The sequence below is a fragment of the Mytilus californianus genome, unplaced genomic scaffold (assembly GCF_021869535.1).
Source record: "Mytilus californianus isolate M0D057914Y unplaced genomic scaffold, xbMytCali1.0.p SCAF_6, whole genome shotgun sequence".
In the NCBI taxonomy this organism is placed as follows: Eukaryota; Metazoa; Mollusca; class Bivalvia; order Mytilida; family Mytilidae; genus Mytilus; species Mytilus californianus.
In genome coordinates this window covers 57,458,122-57,480,799 of record NW_026262712.1, presented here as the reverse complement: position 1 = coordinate 57,480,799, position 22,678 = coordinate 57,458,122, and the positions used below count along the sequence as shown (strand labels likewise).

Genomic DNA, 22,678 nt, shown 5'->3' with positions numbered 1-22,678 from the left:
AAGATTTGTTATACATGTAGTATTCTCATTAAGAAGCAGAGACATATATCATGAGGCCACTCATGTAGGTGTCTGAGTCATTCAACCCCGGTCTCCCCTAATCACATAATCAATTGTTTTACCAATGTAATCACATAATTACTGAGGCCCCTCATGGGAGTGTCAAAATAATCGGCACATATTACAAATGTTTTGCCATTATAATCACTAAATCATTAATTATTGAAATAATCACTATAAAAACGGCCAAATAATCACATAATAAAAAACCCCATGAGGAGGCTCAATTATTATTTTTTTTTTTTAAAACAAGATAATCAAATAATAAAAAAAAAATACAGTCTTAGATTATCATAATCAAATTATGAAATATTTGGTCTAGTAATCAATATAAAAACGGACAAGTAATCACATAATCAAATACCCCGTCTAGTACGTTTGGGTACAGGGGCACTTTTATTTTGTAAGCATGCGTCACCGGAAGTAAACTGTTTTGTTTACCGAAAGTACTTTGAACCGTTGTTTCAATGTGTTTATAACCACAGATTTAACGTTTAACTAGTAAAGACAGTTATTACTAGTGACAAACATATATAAAACATGGAAAGCTTAACGCCGACACAGCTGAAAAAGTTAAAAGAGCACAAGTATAGTGCCACTGGAACGTCCTTAGTGGAACCGTACATGCAGGTCTTCTGGAAATGGTTAGTAGAACAAATTCCAACAACCTGGGCACCAAACACGTTGACAGTTGTTGGATTGATACTTAATATTGCCACATCTACGCTGTTGTTCTTGTACAGTCCAGATGGGAAATCGGAGGTAAGTAAAATCGAAGTTATTGCCGAAATTAAAAAGGGGCGGTTTCAAAATACTCGCATATATGTACTGACAAAATCATGGAAGTAGCGCAAGAGTTATTTAATTTTCCGTCAAAAGTTTTCCCCTGGCTTTATAATTTAACAATAGTTATAATATTTCATGTATTAGGAGTTGTAAATATTGCTGTAATTCATTGATTGTCTAGCCTGAAGAAGCCTTTGAGAACTGCCCCAAGTCATGTTGTCATCTGATATATGACTTCCGGTTTCACTTTCCTTTAGCATTATTTGTTGATATCTTAATTATTTTGCTAAATTTTATATGACATGTTATGATTTTTCTTAAAAAACACAAACATGAATCCAGATCTAGTTTAAAGTATATGTTCAAGACCGTATGAGTATTTGGACCGTACGCGTACGGTATGGGCCGTATGCATACATGTACTTTTTCAAAATACCCATATGGTCCAACCGTCGGACCGGTACGGTCTGCCTAATTTTAAGGAGTTAGTCAATTTTATCAGATACAACATAATTAAAATCTCTAATTAATATAAAAAAAGTAAAAACTAAATATTTTAACTATTTAAAAAAGTCACGTTAATTTAATCTCTTATTCTCCTGGGCCCTTATGCATAAAACCACTTAAGTTAAGATATCCAATCGTAAAACAAATTTATTGTAGGACATGTAGAAAAATCTGTTCGTTGGGAACAAATCTTAACTTAAGTAGCTTTATGCATATGGGCCATGTATTCATGGTATTTAAAATGTCAGTAATACATGAAATTGAATAATGCACTGTGAAATTGAAGTTATCGGAAGTAAACATAATGTTGGAAGAAAAGTTTTTAGAATATTTAGGAACTTTACTACAAAAATTCCTTACAAACATGACAAACTATCATGTGAATTTAGCATAATAAAATCTTGTTACGATATGGGTGATATAAAAATTTTGACACACAAAATTGGAACTTCACATTGAAAACAGAAGGATTTTCATAGCATCGTTTGCCGCAAGACAAGCAAGCTTGTCTCTTGCTAGCAAGAGATGCAAATACAAAGGAACATGCATAAACAAAACATGTAAATGTAAAAAATATGACGTTTCTTGTGGCAGCAAGAGTCACTCTGGCTGAGATTTACAAAAAATAGGATTCAGATAGACAATTAAATAAATATTTTATTTCAATTGATTGAAATACAACTTATTCACTTTATTCATCTACTTGCAAAAATATTAATTTGTAAAACTCAATAAAAGATTTTGATAAATGTTTGTCTTAAATTAACCCATATAGTTCAAATACATATATGGTCCAGCTAGTGTTAGACCATTATGAGTATGAGTATACTCAAACAGTCCGACCTTACTCGTACAGTCGGACCCTAGGAGTAAAAGCATATGGTCTGGACCCTACGCATCCAAATACTCATATGGTCTGGAACATATACATCAATCTCTGGTTTTTGGAAAGTTTGCTATAGCTTGCTATAGCAAAAACTTTCCTAAGTCATTGGCCTCAAACCGGAAGTGACAGACTATCTTACTTTAGGATGTGTGTTCTACTCCTAGATAATGTAGTACTGGTGTTTGACAATTAATTCTAGGAAGATGCTTTTGAAATTTTGAGGTACTTCTATTTTGATTAGCTTACAGTTTGAATTAAAATGTACTGAATGTTCATCGATAATTCAAATAATTCAACTTCATTTGAAAATGGCTATCACAAACACTACTTCGCGGATATGCGCTGTGCGGAAAGTAAAATTAATACACATCTACACGAGATAGCAGTTTCTACGTTATGCTTTTATCGGTATTCCCCAGACATGCGTGAGATCCATATCAACGGGAGTACTATAATCCCGGTTTCAGGGGTTTCCTCCCATCCTCCGGTTGAAGATAAAATAAATACCGTGTTTAAAATATTTCATAAATGAACATTTTTCAACGCTTACTACAATTTTCACAATGTTTATTAAAGACGTAAAATCCTGGGTGTATCGAAAGTATCCCGGTATCTCATCTCAGCCCACAACAAACTCGGCCTATTACATAATCGGCATCAGAAAATCGGACTATAACAAAATTCGTAATTATACTACTTGCTATTAAGTCTCCAAAACAAAGTTTGGAGACTTATTGTTTTGCTCAGTTCTTATTATTTTTCTTCTTGAGGTCTATTTAGGGGTAATTTGAGGGGCCAACAGAAGGCAGGGATTAACTATAGAACCCTATGGGATTTATTTTTTTTTTAAATTTTCAAATGACTATAACTTGAAAACAGTAAGTGATAGACACACACGGTTTTCAGTAATGATCACAGGATCATAAAACAAATCAAATGAAATATAGCGGGAGTCCCTCTGGATCAGCCCCACCCCCTCCTGTTTGAGAACTTGTAAACGGTTGAGATCCCCACCCCTAAACTATATATATATTCTTGTATGGGACAATAAAACAAATCAAATGAAATAAAAGATGAGTCCCCAGGGGTCACTCCAAACCCCTTCCTGTTTCAGAACTTGTAAACGTTCGAGATCCCCACTCCTAAACCATATATATTCTTGTATGGGACAATAAAACAAAGTCAAATGAAATATAGGGGGAGTCCCTGGTTGTCACCCCCACCCCATCCTGTTTTGAGAACTTTTAAACGGTCAAGATCCCCACCCCTAAACCATATATATTCTTATACAGGACAATAAAACAAATCAAATGAAATAAAAGGCGAGTCCCCTTGGGTCACTCCCACCCACTTCCTGTTTAAAAACTTGTAAACGGTCGAGATCACCATCATAAACCATATATATTCTTTTATGGGACAATAAAACAAATCAAATGAAATATAGAGGAAGTCCACAGGGGTCACCCCACCCCACTTCTTTTTGAAAACTTGTAAACAGATGATCCCCACCCCGTAACCATATATATTCTTGTATGGGACAATAAAACAAATCAAATGAAATAAAAGGCGAATCCCCTGGGGTCACTCCCACCCCCTTCCTGGGAATGACTAATTATGGGAGCTTTGTTTGGGAGACTTCGTAATAGCATCATGTTACAATTATTTCTTGTATTAAGTAACTTTTTTTTAAAGTCTGAAAAAAAAATTAAACACCCAATCTACACATTTACAACCTAGGCCTAAATTAATATACCGTTTGTTTCCCCAATCCCGACCCTGCCAAGCCAGGTGTGGGTAGGTAGGTAGGGAAATAAATTTATTTTTCCAAAAAGCTGGAACAATATTGGTTGATCCAGCAAGCCTGAAAATCAGAAATGAATAAAATAATATTTGACTTACTTTTGACAATAAAATTTGGCGAGTCAGACCATTTTTGCATGGTCGGTCGGGATTGGGGAAACAAACAATATTTTATTTTAGGCCCTATTTGAAATATTACACATCTACCGTTGCAAACTTTCCACACTTTGATTTTATGAATTAGTTATACTGGATGACCTCAGGTACATTGTGTAAACAATTGATTGTTGGTTGTTTAACGTCCAGTGGCAAATATTTCATGCATGTTAAGGATGAGCAATCTGTTCTTACTGTGACATAATAACACAAGCATTGTGACATAGGAAATTTATGGGAAAGTGCACGAACACGAAAGTTGTCCATACACAATGATACAATTTCACCATGAAAACATCCTTCAAGGTATTTTTTTTTTCTTTTTCCTTTTATGAATGATTAACCCAGTGGATATACACCTTATCCCTTTTTTTCCCACCATTGTTGAACATCACGCATGTTCCCTTTAAATTTTGACATCACAGGAGAAAATGTTTTGACCCCACTAAGAAAAACAGTTGTTGTCTGATGTGAATAGTTTAAGTGTTGCAAATTCTAGGGTCACTAGTGCCCCAGATTCCCAAATACTGATATACAATGTATGGTCTTTTGGTTTAATCAGGGAAAATTTGTCATACGACATTGTGACATGTAGATTTTTCAAATATCTTTAAATTTTGCATTGAGATTTCAAATTTCCAACTAAATGCAATAGGAAGATCTATGTACTGTACAGTTCATACTTAAAAACTGACAAAAAAAAAATTATTATTAAAAAATTAACAGCCATGACCATGATGACAGTTAATTCCTAACACAAAATCTCAACTATATATGTAGCACTCCCAAACATGTCCATCCCCCCAAACGTGTCCGATTCCCCCAAATGTGTCTATTTCACCGAAATGTGTCCTTCAAATCATAAATCGCCCAAACGTGTCTGATTTCACATCCCCAAACGTGTCCGATAATTGTTATTCGCCAAAACGTGTCCAGATGAATACGCTAGAAGGTCTTAAACCTCTTAGCGCCAATATTACTCTGTGAAGTCAAAAACGTTTACGGCAATTCAATGACGTGGGATACGATAACAGACTTAGAGTTGGATTCTTAAAAAATCGAAGTAGCTACCCTCAGAAATTTAGAGGAAATGTGTAGTAGTCTGTATAGACAAATGTCAAACATGTACACTGTGCACAGTAACTTCTGCTTTCAAATAAACAGACACCAGGTTAAAAAAATGGCACAATAAAAAGTTATTTTTACTTGCAGCGGTTTTATTAATTTTTTTATCCATATAATCATGATAATTATCAATGTTTTAAAGTTCAGATAGAGGTATTTCACAATTAAAACTTAATACATTTTATCTTGTAAGTTTTCCTGGTGCTTCACTGTTAATAAAGTGGTCATTTATTAGCATTAATTTGTTCAACGCCGGTTATTTATATTACGCATAATTGCAAGCTTAATTTGCAACACATACGTAACTATTGTCTGTTTATTGCTTAATGTCAAGTGGCAAATTATATATGACATGTGTATTTAGAAAAAGCATGAACATTGCAATATATTAGTTTTGTACAGTTTAAATCCTAGTTTTTCTTTTGTACTTATATTGTCCGATGATGCCTAAATGTATGAGGGTAATGCACGACCTGCTTCATGCAGAATTGGTTTCTGTGTTTTTAAGAGGGAGATCTTAGGGTTTCATATGAACTGGACACGTTTGGCCTTTTTAGCTCACTTGGCGTCTGTCCTTCTTTGTAGTCGCCGTCGTTAACTTTTTACATTTTGAACTTCTTCTAGAGAACCACTGAATGAAATGGAACCAAACATGGCATGAATGTTCCTTATGAGGTGCTGAACAAGTGTTGTTACTTTGTAGCCAATCCATCATCCAAGATGGGCACCAGCAGGGGACTTTGTTTAACATACAAAATGTAGGACCCTATGGACAATACATACAAATGTGTTCTTTTAGAAGCCACTGAATGGAATGAAACCAAACATGGTATGAATGTTCCTTATGAGGTGCTGACCAAGTGTTGTTATTTTGAAGCCGATCCATCATCTTTGATGGTCGCCAGCGGCAGACCTCATTTAACATAGGACCCTATGGACAATACATACAAATGTCTACTTTTAGAGAACGTCTATATGGAATGAGATCAAACATGGTATGAATGTTCCTCATGAGGTGTTGACCAAGTGTTGTTACTTTGAAGCCGATCCATTGTCCAAGATGGCCGCCAGAGGGGGACTTAGTTTAACATAGGACCCTATGGACAATACATACAAATGTCTTCTTTTAAAGAACCACTAAATGGAATGAAATAAAACATGGCACGAATGTTCCTTATGAGTTGCTGACAAAGTGTTGTAACTTTGTAGGTGATCAATCATCCAAGATGGCGCCAGTGGGGGACTTCTTTTAACATAGGACCCTATGGACAATACACATACAAATGTCTTCTTTAAGAGAACCACTAAATGGAATGAAATAAAACATGGCATGAATGTTCCTTATGAGGTGCTGACCAAGTGTTGTAACTTTGTTGGCGACCAATCATCCAAGATGGCTGCCAGCAGGGACTTAGTTTAACATAGGACCCTATGGGAAATACATTCAAATGTTTTCCTTTAGAGAACCACTGAATGGAATGAAACCAAACATGGCATGAATGTTCCTAATGAGGTGCTGGCCAAGTGTTGTTACTTTATAGCCTATCAATCATCCAAGATGGCTGCCAGCGGGGAACTTAGTTTAACAAAGGACTCTATGTGAAATACATACAAAAGTCTTCTTTTGAAGAACCACTGAATGGAATGAATGTTCCTAAAAAATATGAGGTGCTAACCAAGTGTTGTTACTTTGTTGCAAATCCTATCCATCAACCAAGATTGCTGCCAATGTGGGACTTAGTTTAACAAAGGACCCTATGGGAAATATTAACCCGAATAATTCAGTCCCTCCCCGTGATCGGATCTCCCACTCGCGAGGGCCTGAACTCTTTATACGATAAAAACGCGTCACGAATCCAGGATTTTGATTGGTGCTCTCTGTGAGCAATGAATTTATTGGTAATTTCTGTAAACTTTACAAAAGTCTTCTGCTTTTGATTAAATTACAGGGCCAATATTAAACCAAATTTGGCCTCAATCATTATTAGGGTATCTGTTATGATTTTAATCTATTTTTACATGATTGCCATAACCAAGGAAGAATCAGGTGAGCGACACAGGCTCTTGGGAGCCTCTAGTTTAATAAAATGGACACAATTGGGCGCTCATAAACAGAACACATTTTGGCGCCCTTTAGCAACTAGACATGTTTTGCAGTTCATTAACGTCATATTGACACGTTTGGGGGAATCGGACACGTTTGGGGGGATGGACACGTTTCTGAGTGTTACATATATTATATAGTTTATTTGAAACAAAAAAAGAGGTATATAGGTATATGCACTGAATGACAAAGTGGTTAATAAGAGTGTTATAAATATCACAGTCTGCACCAAAATCTTTTCCAGCTCCTAGTCAGAAGACCAAAATTCTAACATTTTTCTCATGTGTCTGAACAAAGTTTAGCAAATACTTGTTAGTCCGAATACAATTTCATATACTGGGGCATCAGACTAGTGGTTAACAGTGCAGACAATCAAATGGTGTCACATGTGGAGCAGCATCTGCTTATCCTTTGGAGCACTTGAGATCACCCTGGTGACCCCTGATCTTTGGTGAGGTTTGTGTTGCTGAGTCTTAAGTTGCTATCTGTGTGCATGTCTTGTGTACTGTTGTTTGTCTTTTGATTGCTCTTCTTGTTTTTTTAAATTGGTATTGTATGTGTTTCGATTGATGTATTTGAATATCCCTTTGGTATCTTGTGCCTCTCTTTTGTTTCAGAGTGATTGTATACAGTGTACTAAAAAGAATTAAATCTAATCACTTGTAAGAATAAAAGTGAAAGGGTGTACAATTTCCTATGTTGACAGCAACAACAAGACTAAAAAGTTTGTGATAAGATTACAAAGGCAAGCCATATTACTGTGTTTATTGACAGTTTTTAAATGAATGGTCTTGTGTGTACATGTAGTGTAAATTAATGTAGTTCAACAAAATATTTTACACCATTTTTTGTTTTTTCACAGGCTCCAAGGTTTGTTTACTTGCTTTGTGCAATTGGTTTATTTTTATACCAGTCCTTAGATGCTATTGACGGAAAGCAAGCAAGGAGAACAAACACAAGCTCACCTCTTGGTGAACTGTTTGATCATGGTTGTGACTCAGTTTCTACAGGTAAAAAATTATGACAATTGGTTTAGGTAATTTAAAAGTAACCCATATTTTCTTCATAGAGCTATCATAGCAATGCATTTTTGTTGACTTGTTCAAAAGATATATTTTTTACAAGTGTATATACATGATATATGACATGTATGACCTCCAAACAAAGTTGGAGAACATATAATATTACATTATTACATCTCTCCTTCAGTCAGTAACACATATTACATTATTCCATCTCTCCTTCAGTCAGTAACACAAATTACATTATTACATCTCTCCTTCAGTCAGTAACACAAATTACATTATTACATCTCTCCTTCAGTCAGTAACACATAATACATTATTACATCTCTCCTTCAGTCAGTAACACATATTACATTATTCCATCTCTCCTTCAGTCAGTAACACATATTACATTATTCCATCTCTCCTTCAGTCAGTAACACATATTTCATTATTCCATCTCTCCTTCAGTCAGTAACATATTTCATTATTCCATCTCTCCTTCAGTCAGTAACACATATTTCATTATTCCATCTCTCCTTCAGTCAGTAACACAAATTACATTATTCCATCTCTCCTTCAGTCAGTAACACATATTACATTTTTACATCTCTCCTTCAGTAAGTAACACACATTATCATATACTTGTATAAAATATTACTTAAATTTTACAGTTCAATAATATTTAAAAATATTAAAAGGCTTTGAAAGGATTACTATGTTTATTAACCAGATTCCTAAGAGTTTCCTGATAAACGAACCTTTATTGACTGCTTCCAAATGTTATCACATGCCTTTCCGTTAATGTCCATGATGTTTATCGCATGCAACTTCGTGAATTTCCAGAAATTTGTTTTCGAAAATGACAGACGACATGGCTGCGTTTGTCGAGTCTTTGAAAACAACAACACAGTGCGGAAAACCACAAGTGTTTTAATACTTTTCACAAAATGGTTGAGAACCAACAATGAATTAAGATTACACATGTTTTGAAAGACTTATCAAATTTTGAGTCCAACTCATGACAGGTTCCAGCCCCAACAACTTCAGGCATAACTATGCACATGTTTTCGGGGGAACCATCACAGGAAAGGTGACATTAAACTTTTCAAACTAAGAACATGATAATTGTTGTGATATGTCACAAGATAAATAAAATGCTTGTATTATCAATCAAAACAATTAAAGTTAAGAAATTTGTATTTGGCTGTCTGGAAATTATTATCTAAAGTTCAAAGAAAGACAAAATCTTAATAGTTCTTGTCTGTATTTCTTCTGCTGAATTATATGATAAAAAGATCATTACATGTCATTTTTCATATTAGACCCTTTATCGGAGAAAGAGATGTCCCTTTAAGAAAACATTTTCCTGTTTTCAATTTTATATTGAAGTAGTTGAATTGTTTACCTTATGTTTTCGTTTATTATAAAATTATAGAAATATTTATTTTGTATTCATATACTGAAAAATTGCACTTAAATAAATGGCAGTGACTTGTAGTTATCACTATGTCTGGTCTTCACTCTTTCCTATAGAACTAGTACATGTACAATAACTCATGTTTGCTTTGAACAATTTTAATTTATGAGAATTTTTAAAAACATGGTTCCTCAATGAAATAAACATAATAGTTATTGAAGAACTGGTCATTATCGTGTTACATGGACTGCCTGTAGGACAGTGGTATTGACTGCGACAGGGATAATGACCTCGCCTACGGCTCAGTCATTATCGCTGTCTTAGTCAGTACCACTGTCCTTTGGGCAGTCCATATATCATGATAATGACCAGTTTTTCAATAACTATTATGTAAATACATAATTGTTACAAAAACATTGGGGTTTGCATACTGTGGATTCATTTATTTTTTAGGGTACCAATTTTCATGGATTCAGGAAAACTTGCACTAATATGATTTTCATGAGGGTCTGGATTGAAGGGGGGAAGGGGGGTACTTTGTTTCTGTATTCTATAATTTTATGCCATTTTTGTCTATTCTTTATATTTTTTGCCCATTTTTGTCCATTTTTTTCTATTTTTTGCCCATTATTCTGTATTCTGTAAACCCACACCCTCTTTCATGAATATTTGATTTGGTGGTTTTACAAATGTCTGCATACTAGCTTATGGGAAATTTGTAATTTTGTTGAACATTTCATTTCATGGTTCACCTGTTTTCAAGAAATCTATGAGAATTGGTACCCCACGAATACTAGTGAATCCACAGAAATGCTTTAGACATATTTCTATCTTGTCAATTACAAATTATTTTGTCCCGTTTCTCTCTGATGCCATAAGTGTTCCTAACAACAACATAAACAAAAGTTACACAGGAAATGTTTATTTGTCAAAAAAAAAAAAAATCTGCTTTTTTAAAGGTCATTGCTCAATTGATATTTACAAGTCCATTTATGTAAACAAATCAATATAAATATGATAGCTGTGTAACAGATGTTGACCTTAAATTGAAATTTGTTCAAAATTGCTGAATGATGTTATCAGTAAATGTCATTATCATTGATTGTCATCAGTAACTAATGGATAAAATATGAAATGCCACAGGAAGGAAGGGAAGATCTTTTGATGTCCAACATTTTGAAATTTTCATAAAAGGGCTTATTATCCTCTGTGGGTCCCAGTGCAAAAACCTTGTTTGTTGTTTTCATTGTTAATATCTGACAAATTAAGATGAATTTATAAAAAGATTGTTTCCTAATTAAAAAGATCAAATGAAGAGCAACAATTAATTTTTAAAAATGATTATCATTATTGAATGAAAAAAACGGAAATACATGTAATTAGATAACTTAAAATGCAGATAGACAATCAACTGCATTGTATATATATTGATCTAGATGTTATCTTTGGTTGTCTGTAATTTTCCCTGTCTTTCCAGGCTGGATATAAAAATAAGAAGATGTGGTATTATAATACTTGCTAATGAGATACCTATCCACAAAAGTGAGAATTTCTAGCTTTTCCTAAGTCACATGCAGTGGAAAAAGACACAGAATTTCTCACATGAGTTGAACTTGAAGATACACAAATCTGTAAAAATAGAATAATGAAAGAAGTTATTTCTTCATAAAATCAGATATGTTAGAGTTCAATTGATTTTTAGTAAGAGCTGTTTTTCGCACTCAAAGCTCCACCTATTTAATGGTGAACATTTTAATAACAAAATATACATAGTCATGATAGTTTATGCATTGAACATGTAGAGGAAGAACTCTAATGAAAATCAATTGAGAAAAAAGCAGTTAACATGGTTAACTTTATTATTGGTGTTTTTCCTGACCCTGAGATTACTTATAATAACAGTATATATACTCAATTTACTATTTAGCAGTCCCAGTCGGACCCAAGAGCCTTATAGCATCATGGTAATGTGATGTTATATTGCATGAATGTGATGCTATCTGAAATGATTTTGTTATAGATTGTATTTTAGATGTGATGCTATAATTTCTAGAAACAAGATGGTATCTCAAAATTTCCTGTTTACCAGGATGCCATATAAAATGTGTGGGGAGAACACTGCTATGATTAATAATTGTGAAATAAACAAGAAAAACATAATATACAAAGTCAATAGAAATAAAACTAAACTAAACAATGCTGTATTATTATTAAAGAACACTTGATTCAATTTCATAAAGCAAGCTTTATAAGTATTTTAATCTTCTGATAAAGAAATCAGGGTTGCAGGAAAGTCAATTAAAGCTAAATGAAGTTTAAAATTTAAGTCTCAATTAATTGAAACATGAACAAATTCAACAAATTTAATTGACTCTTAAAATTTAAATATGGATAAACTTAAATTAAGGTTTGTGCAACCTGAACCACCCGTTGAACCTTTTGATACATGTATAATATATAGTAAAAAGGACAAGATGAAAGTTTATTGCTTGTCAAAATATATTACATTAAGAAGTACATATTTAATGTAATATTTTTGTCCTTTGATGTACATAGTTTTAAGTGGACACGAGGATGTACGTAAGACAGGAAGGGATTTCTTACAAATTTAATTATTTATGTGTAATTGTCATAAGACTTGTGTACAAGATAAATATATAAGAGCCTAAGGCTATGATAAAAATATTCCTGGTTTCACTTCCAACATTTGTACAGATGTTTAGGGATGTCAAATAATCTTATGTGATGATCTTGAAATGACCTATTTTCAGTTTCAAAATAGACATAATTTATTCACCTTTAAATTGCAAATATTAAAATTAAACATAAACAATTTGGTGTTTTGTTTGATACCTGGAACTGATATTAAGGTAAAAATAGCATTTTGGCCCGCTGCATTTGTTTGCACCTGTCCTGGGTCAGGAACCTGTTTCTGTTGTTGTCATTTGTTGATGTTGTTCTTGGGTGTTTCTCGTTTCTCGTATTTTGTGTGGATTGGATCGTTGATTTTCCTGTTTGAATGCTTTTACACTAGTCATTTTGGGGCCCTTTATAGCTTGCTGTTCGATGTGAGCCAAGGCTCTGTGTTGATGGCCGTACTTTGACCTTTAATTGTTTACATTTTACACATTGTGATTTGGATGGAGAGTTGTCTCACTGGCACTCATACCACATCTTCTAATTTATATTGGTTAGTTCTTAGCTGCTAGGTTCATTTTACTGTTTCTCTTATTATTACATGATTTATCCTTTGCCTGACCTGTTGTTTATTTTTGTTTAATCAACATGTGGTTCGTTTGATCTCAGTTCTTCATTTGTCAAAATTTGATTATGATGTCAAACTTTCTTGCTTTCCTCTGAAATTCCTATTGTCACATCATAAAAAAGGCGACCATGTTTGATGAAGATATATATCTTTTTGCAGATCATTGAAAAAGATGGATTAAGATTGTCTGTATATATATATTGTCTAGAAATCATTAGAGAAACAGATTCCAAGCATGAGTCAAAAAGTTCAAAAATCTCCCCCTTTTTCCCAGACCACTGGTAAACCATATGAAGTTAAAAATCATGATAGTATTGGACTGTTGTGACCCTATTATTCTAGTTTTTCTTTTTCTTTTTCAGTCTTTGTAGGCTTGGCAACTGTAGTGGCATTAAACATGGGAAAAGATTTAGACTGGATGATGTATGAGTTATTTGCAGCTATATTTTTATTTTATATGGCCCACTGGCAGACATATGTAACAGGAACACTTAGATTTGGACAGTAAGTATGGGTTACTTGTGTTTTTATTTTATATGGCCCACTGGCAGACATATGTAACAGGAACGCCTAGATTTGGACAGTAAGTATGGGTATACTTGTATTTTTATTTTATATGGCCCTATGGCAGACATATGTAACAGGAACGCTTAGATTTGGACAGTAGGTACGGGTATACTTGTATTTTTATTTTATATGGCCCACTGGCAGACGTATACATGTAACAGGAACACTTAGATTTGGACAGTAAGTAAGAGCATAATGGTATTTTTATTTCATCAACTTAAAATATCCATATTTTATCTTTTCTTTATTTTTACTGCTTGTGTCTTTTATTTTGTTTTGTAATAATCTTAGGTAAAAAGCATTTCACAAACATTATGTTCCAAATGGTCAATCATCAAAGGTTCCGACAATCAATAAGTTTTACATGGTATTTTGAAAGATAAGGGTTGGCAAAAACCCGGGTTTTATGAGTATTGCCCAGCCCAGTGGGAAATACTGGGAAAACCCGGGTTTTACTGGGTTTTAGCGGGTAATACTGGGCAATACTGGGTAATATGAAATACTGGCCTGAATTTAAAAAAAAAAAAAATACATGAAAGATTTTTATAAAAATAAGATATACTAGTATTTTAACTTATAAGTTCACTTGTTTGAGACTATATGAAGTTTATAAATCTGAGAAAATATTAATGGTCCAGCAACTCTTAAGACAAGTGTATATGCATGAAGATACTTAAGACAAATATGAAAAGCTTTTCTTAATAATCCTCCTAAAAATCTATCTAATTGCCATTCTGTCTAGATTGGTCAAGGTGTCGACTTAAAGTCGAAGAATTCAATTTGTTTTTTTTAATAAATATAACTAATATTTTGTACACTTAATGTGTCTGAGGTTAAATAAAGAATTTAAATTGAATTGAAAGAATTAATAATTCTATGTAATGAAAATTACTTATAAACATTTTTTGTTCATTACTAAAATAGTTTACTAAGTTTTAGCATATGTTTATGTACATCTCTCTGAAATTGTACTGCAAGGTACCATACCACAAAGGGAAGGCTGGGATTGACTTTGGGGGTGATGAATCAGAAGGGTTTTCAAAAAATTGGGGGGGGGGATTTTTTTCCCCCCTTTTTTTCTTTTTTTTTCTTTAAAATTTTCCATTTCAAATTGGTTATTTCTGATTTATATATAAAAGCAAATAATAATGATATGGTTTGAATAGGTAAATTAAAATTTTTTAAGTTCTTAGACCACATTCATTCTGTGTCAGAAACCTATGCTGTGTCAAATATTTAATCACAATCCAAATTCAGAGCTGTATCAAGCTTGAATGTTGTGTCCATACTTGCCCCAACTGTTCAGGGTTGACCTCTGCGGTTGTATCAAGCTGCGCCCAGGGGAGCATTTCATTACACATTGTAATTTGGATGGAGAGTTGTCTCATTGTTTTTTTTAAGAAATATAACTAATATTTTGTACACTTAATGTGTCTGAGGTTAAATAAAGAATTTAAATTGAATTGAAAGAATTAATAATTCTATGTAATGAAAATTACTTATAAACATTTTTTGTTCATTACTAAAATTGTTTACTAAGTTTTAGCATATGTTTATGTACGTCACTAATTAATAAGTAATTATTCAGATTATAACACAGATTTGTTTATATAACAACAATCAGCATTTTGATTTCTATAAGTGTTCATGGCCTGTCCCCTTTGGGTGTTTATTTAGCAATATGATTGTATATAAATTAAAATTTACAATTCACTTAAACACTGCAATGAAATGCATTTTTTCGACTCGAATTTAATATTGAAACAAAGCTTAGAAATTAACAAGGTATCCTGAAATGTCCAAAACTTGTATTCTGCCTACATAGAATTGGTTGAGAAAATGAGAAAATGACTCTCAATGGTTATCTGTATAAAATGTATGTATTTAGCTATAATACTATTAAACTACAACAAGTCTTTACTATTTTGTGTAAAAATAAGCTTGAAAAATCATATTAATAAAATTGAGAATGGAAATGGGGAATGTGTCAAAGAGACAACAACCCGACCACAGAACAGACAACAGCAGAAGGCCACCAACAGGTCTTCAATGCAGCGAGAAATTCCCGCACCCGGAGGCGTCCTTCAGCTGGCCCCTAAACAAATATATATACTAGTTCAGTGATAATGAACGCCATACTAAACTCCAAATTGTACACAAGAAACTAAAATTAAAAATAATACAAGACTAACAAAGGCTAGAGGCTCCTGACTTGGGACAGGCGCAAAAATGCGGCGGGGTTAAACATGTTTATGAGATCTCAACCCTCCCCCTATACCTCTAGCCAATGTAGAAAAGTAAACGCATAACAATACGCACATTAAAATTCAGTTCAAGAGAAGTCCGAGTCTGATGTCAGAAGATGTAACCAAAGAAAATAAACAAAATGACAATAATACATAAATAACAACAGACTACTAGCAGTTTACCCTGTATTGCCCAGTATTACTCGTTTCTAGGGAAAAAACAAAAAGACTAAAAGACGAACAACAGTATACAAAACATAACATGGGAAACTAAAGACTGTTATACAAACACAATGATTGACCTGGCATTAATTAAGGAAACTCATTTCCATCGACAATAAAACCACACCTTTATTTCTGAATTAGTGTTTTATCTTAAATAGTTTCCTTTTTCTTCTGAATTTTCTTGCAATTGCGAACTTCTGGTTTAATTTATGATCCTTTTTCTTCTAGGGGACTTGAAATATACTTGATATAACTAAGATTTCAATTCAACCGATTTCGACTTAAGTTACTCAGAGTTTCAAATACACAGTGTTCATTGAACATTGAGAATTTTACACGGCCTGACAAAAATTACCTTAACTTATCCAAGTTTTCGACATGTTGAGGTTCGACTGTTTACATATATATCGTATGTTTAAACCCTGCTCGTGGCAAGGTGTTTGGACTCAGATTTTTATTAGCAAATATTGGCAGTTTTCCTGCTGAAGATTGGTGGTTCTCACAGATATTGCTTGATAGTGTGTTCTTCCTTAATTTTATAGGATACTAACTGTCAATTATTGTGTTCTGGATACTTAAAATTCTATTTTACAGTTGTTTCTTATATCATATTCTTTATATCCAGTCTGTACCAAATCTTTTTCAACTATTAGTTCTGAAGACCAATATTCTGTCATTTTCTTTGTTTTCAAACAAAATTTTGTGAATACTTACTAGTCCAAATAAAATTTTACTAGTCTGAAGCATCGGACTAGTGGCTAATAGTGCAGACTGCAATATCATTTATTTTGTTGACTTATTTCTTAATATGTTTCTCTATTTCCTATTATTACATATTATATGAAATGTTTTTTTTTATTGTCAGATTTGATGTTACAGAATCCCAGTTAATGATAATAGGTGTTTATTTAACAAATTTTTTATTTGGGTCTACACTGTGGGATTTAACGGTAAGTTTGCATATATATATATAGGTAAATGTTAGTGTTGTGAAAAGCAAGAAATTGTAATGTAGTGTAAATGATTATCTGTGTATTTACATCTGGAGAAAATAAAGACAACAGAAGACAAAACTATCATCAAATACACATCAAATAAATTTCAAACATTATGTAAAAATCCTAACATACCGGTAAATATTTTTTTGAAAAAAATTGCTTTTTATAAAATATTAAGGGAAAAACAATTTCAGTGACAAAATAACATTTGTACTTATGTTAATGCACTGTATCTTTAATCACATTTAAACCACAAGGTGTGGTTAAAATATACATAGAGGAAAAACCATCAATAAACCTATATCTGCAAGTTTATCTGCAAAAAAGAGATGGAAGATACCAAATGAAAATTCAAACTCATGGAGAAAACCAAAAAAAATGGACAAAAGACAAACAGTCTACAAAACATAACATAATAGAGCAAAGAACAACGAATCCCTTGAAAAACCATGGGTGATCCCAAAGGGTAAGCAGATCCTGCTCCACATGTGGTACCCTTTGTGTTGCTCATGTAAGTACAAATTCAGTTGTAGGTCTAAACATGCTAAATCAGTGATTTCACAATCAAGAAAATGTGGTTTAGACATTTGACAAATTTCTTTTGTCATCTGTGAACAGGCTTTTTAATCATTTTTGTGGCTGATGTTTGCTTAAACACACTTTTGCTTATGTAAATTCTACTTACACAAGATAATGAAAACTGTTAGGTTTAATGCTTTTTTCTGTATTTTTCAGTTTCCCATTATAGGAATGACATTGAGAAAAGCAGTTATTTTATTAAGTATATTGCCACAGATTTTACAGTTTGGATCAAATTTTTCCGTCATTATGCAGGGAGGAAGTGGTAAAAATAAATCTACAATAGCTGTAAGTAAAAGTTAAGGGTTGTTCCATTAAGACATACGCTGCACACAGGAAAGGCGCTTTAAAAATGGTGAAACCACCTGTAGAATAAGTTTGAGAATTTCGCTTACAATTTTATTATACCAACAAATATTTGACACCCACCCATAATTGAAATTTTGAAGTGTTTCCCCTGTAACCCATGTATGTTTTAACAGTTCTTTATTGACATTGATAATATATTTTTAGAAAACATTATGAATCAAAGAAGATGTGGGGTCTACATCAATGAAACTGCAACCCAATGACACAAAATACTAAAGATAATTCAACATCATTTAGTACAGCGTACATTTTACAATCATGATTTGCTGCACTATCATGATTTACTAAACATATGTCTGATTCCTTCTTTGTCATGGTCTTTGCAGATTTCCGCAGATAAATATCCAAAACAGAATAATTATACAATTCATTTTCTTTTCAGGGTACAAGTACTATATTTCCAGTACTACCTATAGTGTTAGTCCTAGCACTAGGTATAATAATATCACAGAAGTCAGAGACACTAATATATGAAAATCATCCATGTTTCTTTCTTCTTTGTTTTGGATTAGTGGCTGCTAAAATAACAAACAAATTAGTGGTAGGTGTATAGATTTATCATACTTTTCTTTGCACATATGACTTGCTCAGTTGCTCTGTCATTTTTAATCACAATTTTTGTCTCGCCTTGACGGAGTCAAAAAGCGAGACATAGGTATGCTGTTTCTGGCGGCGGCGACGGCGGCGTCAACAATGTATTAGTTTGTGATTAGGTCTAGTTCATGGTGAACCACTAGTGGTAGGTCAATGATATTTGGTATGCAGTTGTATTAGTATTGGCACATCTCATTATCATGGAGATTATTTGGCCCCACTCCCTCAGTCAAGATCTATTGACTTTGAAACTTTTCATAGTTTACATGTATTAGTTTGTGATTAGGTCAATTTATGGGGAACCACTAGTGGTAGGTCAGTGATATTTGGTATGCAGTTGTATAAGCATTGGCATATCTCTTTTCCATGGAGATTATTTGACTCTGCCCCCTACTATTACACCTCTAATTTCAAAAAATTATACTCCAATAGAAAACGTCTAATGAAACTCCAATAATTTCAAATCGTGTGTGATGGTTTGCGGTATTTTCATGGAAAAACCTGTTTTCCATCATCAAATAGAAGTTGAAAATGCTTGCAAATGATTCTAGAACACTTCACGTGTGTTTAAGTCAAAATCACAAAAAAAAATAATTTAGAAACTTGTGTATGTTTAAACCGAAAGTTCGAATAGCACGTGTAAATGAAAATAAATACGGTTAGAGTGTACTGAAAATCCATACTTAATAGATATCACTAGAATATGACTTTGAAAGTAAAACAGTTCCATCCTTGAGTACAATAATATTTAACATATCTATCACATTAATGCTTGAAGGATCTTATGCCGAAACAAAACACATGCGTCAGTATGAAACACCAAAACAGAACGAATAACCGATTACGTTTTGTAGTTTATTCATCGTTATGCATAAGCTGGTTCCCGATGGACTAATACACTTTTTTTCGTTCCGCTAAATTCAAGCAGATTCCAGTTTATTTTAAGCAATGCAGTGGAAAGAAAAAAGAAATTTGTAGTGAAGCATTTAATTTTGAAATTTAACAGTAAATATTTGATATTGAATAAAAATTACATATTAATATGGATTAGGTGAAATTATTAGTTTTGAAAATAATAAGAGCGCCCTCAACAATTTCAATAACAAACATGGTGGAACATAAACAAACCTTGCGAAATCAAATTTTTTCTCTTATTTCTTGCTTATCCTACTCTATAGTCTGCACCCCTGTCTGGCATGTTCAATTTTTGAGAATAAAACCGCGGACTATACAAGCCTGAATTTGGTATAAACTAAATTTAATTCTTTAACTAATTAACCAAAATTAATAGTTGTATTGAGGTGGAAGAAAACAGACTTGTTAAATAGGGTACTATAGTGTACTATAGATATAAAACAACTACTTGAAAAATCCAGGTTCTCCTGATAGAGGGGATTTACAGAAGGTAACAGGTATCCGAAAACTACATGTGACATATACTATTGGTATAGGTATTGGATTCGACCCGGTGTCATATGGTAACCCCTTACTTTACACCTCCAATTTCAAAAATTATAGCTATTCTAACTCCTTTTACATAGTAATAAAACTCCAATAAGTAGTTGGTATGTATTAAGCCTGCTTTTACTTAGCCATGGTTTATTGAACCCCCTACTATATACACCTCTAATTTCAAAACAAATATAGCAATTTTAACTCCTTTACATAGTAATAATACTCCAATTTATATAAAAATCATAGCCAACATATTGTACATTAGATAATCTGCAATACTTTTTATCTAAAACAGGGGGGTTCAATTTTCCATGGTGAGGTTCAATTACCATATGGGAAAAATGACTCTGGGGTCAAAATACCATGCGGTATAATGACCCTGCGGTGAATTTTCCATATGGTATTTTGACCCCAGGTTCACTTTTCATTGGGTTCAAAATACCATATGACACTGGAACTTGTAAATTATTGGTAATATTAATTATGTGGATAACAAAAGGGCCATGAATGATGTAATTTTCAAACACCATTGTCCTATATTAGTTATATATAAAGTTGAATTCTGTGATTCGTTGTTTTTACGTCATGCCGGCTAACAAATTGGAACTCATTATTTTAGTAGTATAGATATATAACTTACAGGACCACTTAAATAGTAAACTTTTGAAAGAACATAGTCGCGAGAACAATCAGGAAGAACTACCCCATATATAACTTGGGAACTATATACCTAGACCATGATCAAAGGGAGTTAATTGTGGTTTGAAGCCTGCACCAATGTGAGAGCAGAACTTATCATACTCTAAGCTTAAAAAATGGCAATTTGGGAAGAAAAACGATAAGATTAATATGTTAAACAGTTTATCATTTTTTTTGTCAAATTTTATTGTTAAATATCTGTCACTTTACTTTACACTATGTAATTGTGTAATTAAAGTACAAACAAATTTTCCGAGTTTAAGATTGAGTAATTATAAACTTCTTTTGCAGGTAGCACAAATGACAAAAAGTGAAATGGATTTATTTGACTCGTCATTACTGGGCCCAGGAATGTTATTTCTTAATCAATATTTCAACTGCATATTAAATGAATATTTGGTTTTATGGCTTATGTTTGTGAGTATTAATATTTTACTGTTTAAAATTTTTACAAACAAATTTTTTATATTCAACTGTTTATTTCAACTACATATTGAAAAGATTTTACGAATAAATATGAAACATATGAAACTCAAACAAAATATTTAAGAATTAATTTCTATTCACATGGGTTTATGCATATGGACCTATGATGGATAAAATGAGAGTGTGGTATTAGTCAATGAAACAATAACCCATGGACAAATATATACTGTAAATCCAGAAATTATTGCGAGGTTTTTATTAATGTGTATAATGCGACTTGGAGAACATCGCAATAATAAGAACTTTCATTCTGATAACTGTATGGAGATTTTCCTGAAATTGCAATAACAAATCTCACCTTTTTGTCTATTCTTCAAAAATTATAATTATAAATACACGCAATAGTTTTTGAATTTATAGATTAAAAATGTCTAGATGATTAGTCTTCAAATCTGCCAACTTCTCAAAATGTTGTGGATTTTAGGTGCAAGAGGACTACTACATTTTTTATACGTGTCAGAAGTGTTTTTGTCTCGCCTGAGACGAAAGTCGCAGTATGCGAGACAGGTATTACTATTCGGCGGCAGCGGCATAAACTATTTGTATAAAGCTTTATATTTCAGATGGTAGAAGACCTGGATGCTTCATATCTTGTATGCAGATACCTTATGTTATGAAATTTCCGTTAGCATATGTCCATTGTCCTCGACCTCATTTTCATGGTTCAGCGACTGCTTGAAAAAAAATTTGAGTTTTTTCGTCATGTGAATTTCTCACTTATTATGAGTAATAGGATAACTATATTTGGTATATGGGTTCCTTGCAACGTCAACATGTCCTTCAGATAGAGTTCACATGACCTCGACATCATACCATGGACCTGTGATCAAGGTTAAAGTTACAGGATTAGGTTCGTTTCTCAAAACTATAAGCAGTAGGTCAACTATATTAGGTGTATGGAATGCTTGTAATGGGTACATGTCAGTCTGGCAGGTTTCATCCAACCTTGACCTCATTTTCATGGTTCATTGGTCAATGTTAAGTTTTTGTTTTTTGGTCTGTTTGTCAAGTACTATAAGCAATTAATAGGTCAACTATATTTGGTGTATGGAATGATTGTAAGATGTACAAGTCTGTCTGGCAGGTATCTACTGACCTTGACCTCATTTTCATGGTTCATGGTTCATTTGTCAATGTTAAGTGTTTGTGTTTTTGTCTGTTTTTCAAGTACTACAAATCTTATAGCAATAGGTCAACTATATTTGGTGTATGGAATAATTGTAAGGTGCACATGGCTGTCTGGCAGGTATAATCTGACCTTGACCTTATTTTCATGGTTCATAGGTCAATGTTAAGTTTTTGTGTCTTGGTCTGTTTTTCATAAGCATACGCAATAGGTCAACTATA

The 22,678-nt window shown here is 33.0% G+C and overlaps 1 protein-coding gene across 4 annotated transcripts in view; it reads left to right on the top strand.

The window, feature by feature from the left end:
• Positions 1-572: 572 nt before the first annotated feature.
• LOC127705696 (choline/ethanolaminephosphotransferase 1-like) overlaps positions 573-22,678 on the top strand; it is a 32,361-nt gene continuing 10,255 nt past the window's right edge. For all 4 annotated transcript variants that reach the window (XM_052210064.1, XM_052210065.1, XM_052210062.1 and 1 more), the window contains exons 1-7: positions 573-822; positions 8,287-8,434; positions 13,476-13,617; positions 17,017-17,101; positions 17,885-18,016; positions 18,480-18,642; positions 21,141-21,262. In XM_052210064.1, coding sequence (XP_052066024.1) covers positions 601-822; positions 8,287-8,434; positions 13,476-13,617; positions 17,017-17,101; positions 17,885-18,016; positions 18,480-18,642; positions 21,141-21,262 — 1,014 coding nt within the window. In that variant the 5' untranslated portion in view covers positions 573-600. The remainder of the gene's footprint in view (positions 823-8,286; positions 8,435-13,475; positions 13,618-17,016; positions 17,102-17,884; positions 18,017-18,479; positions 18,643-21,140; positions 21,263-22,678) is intronic.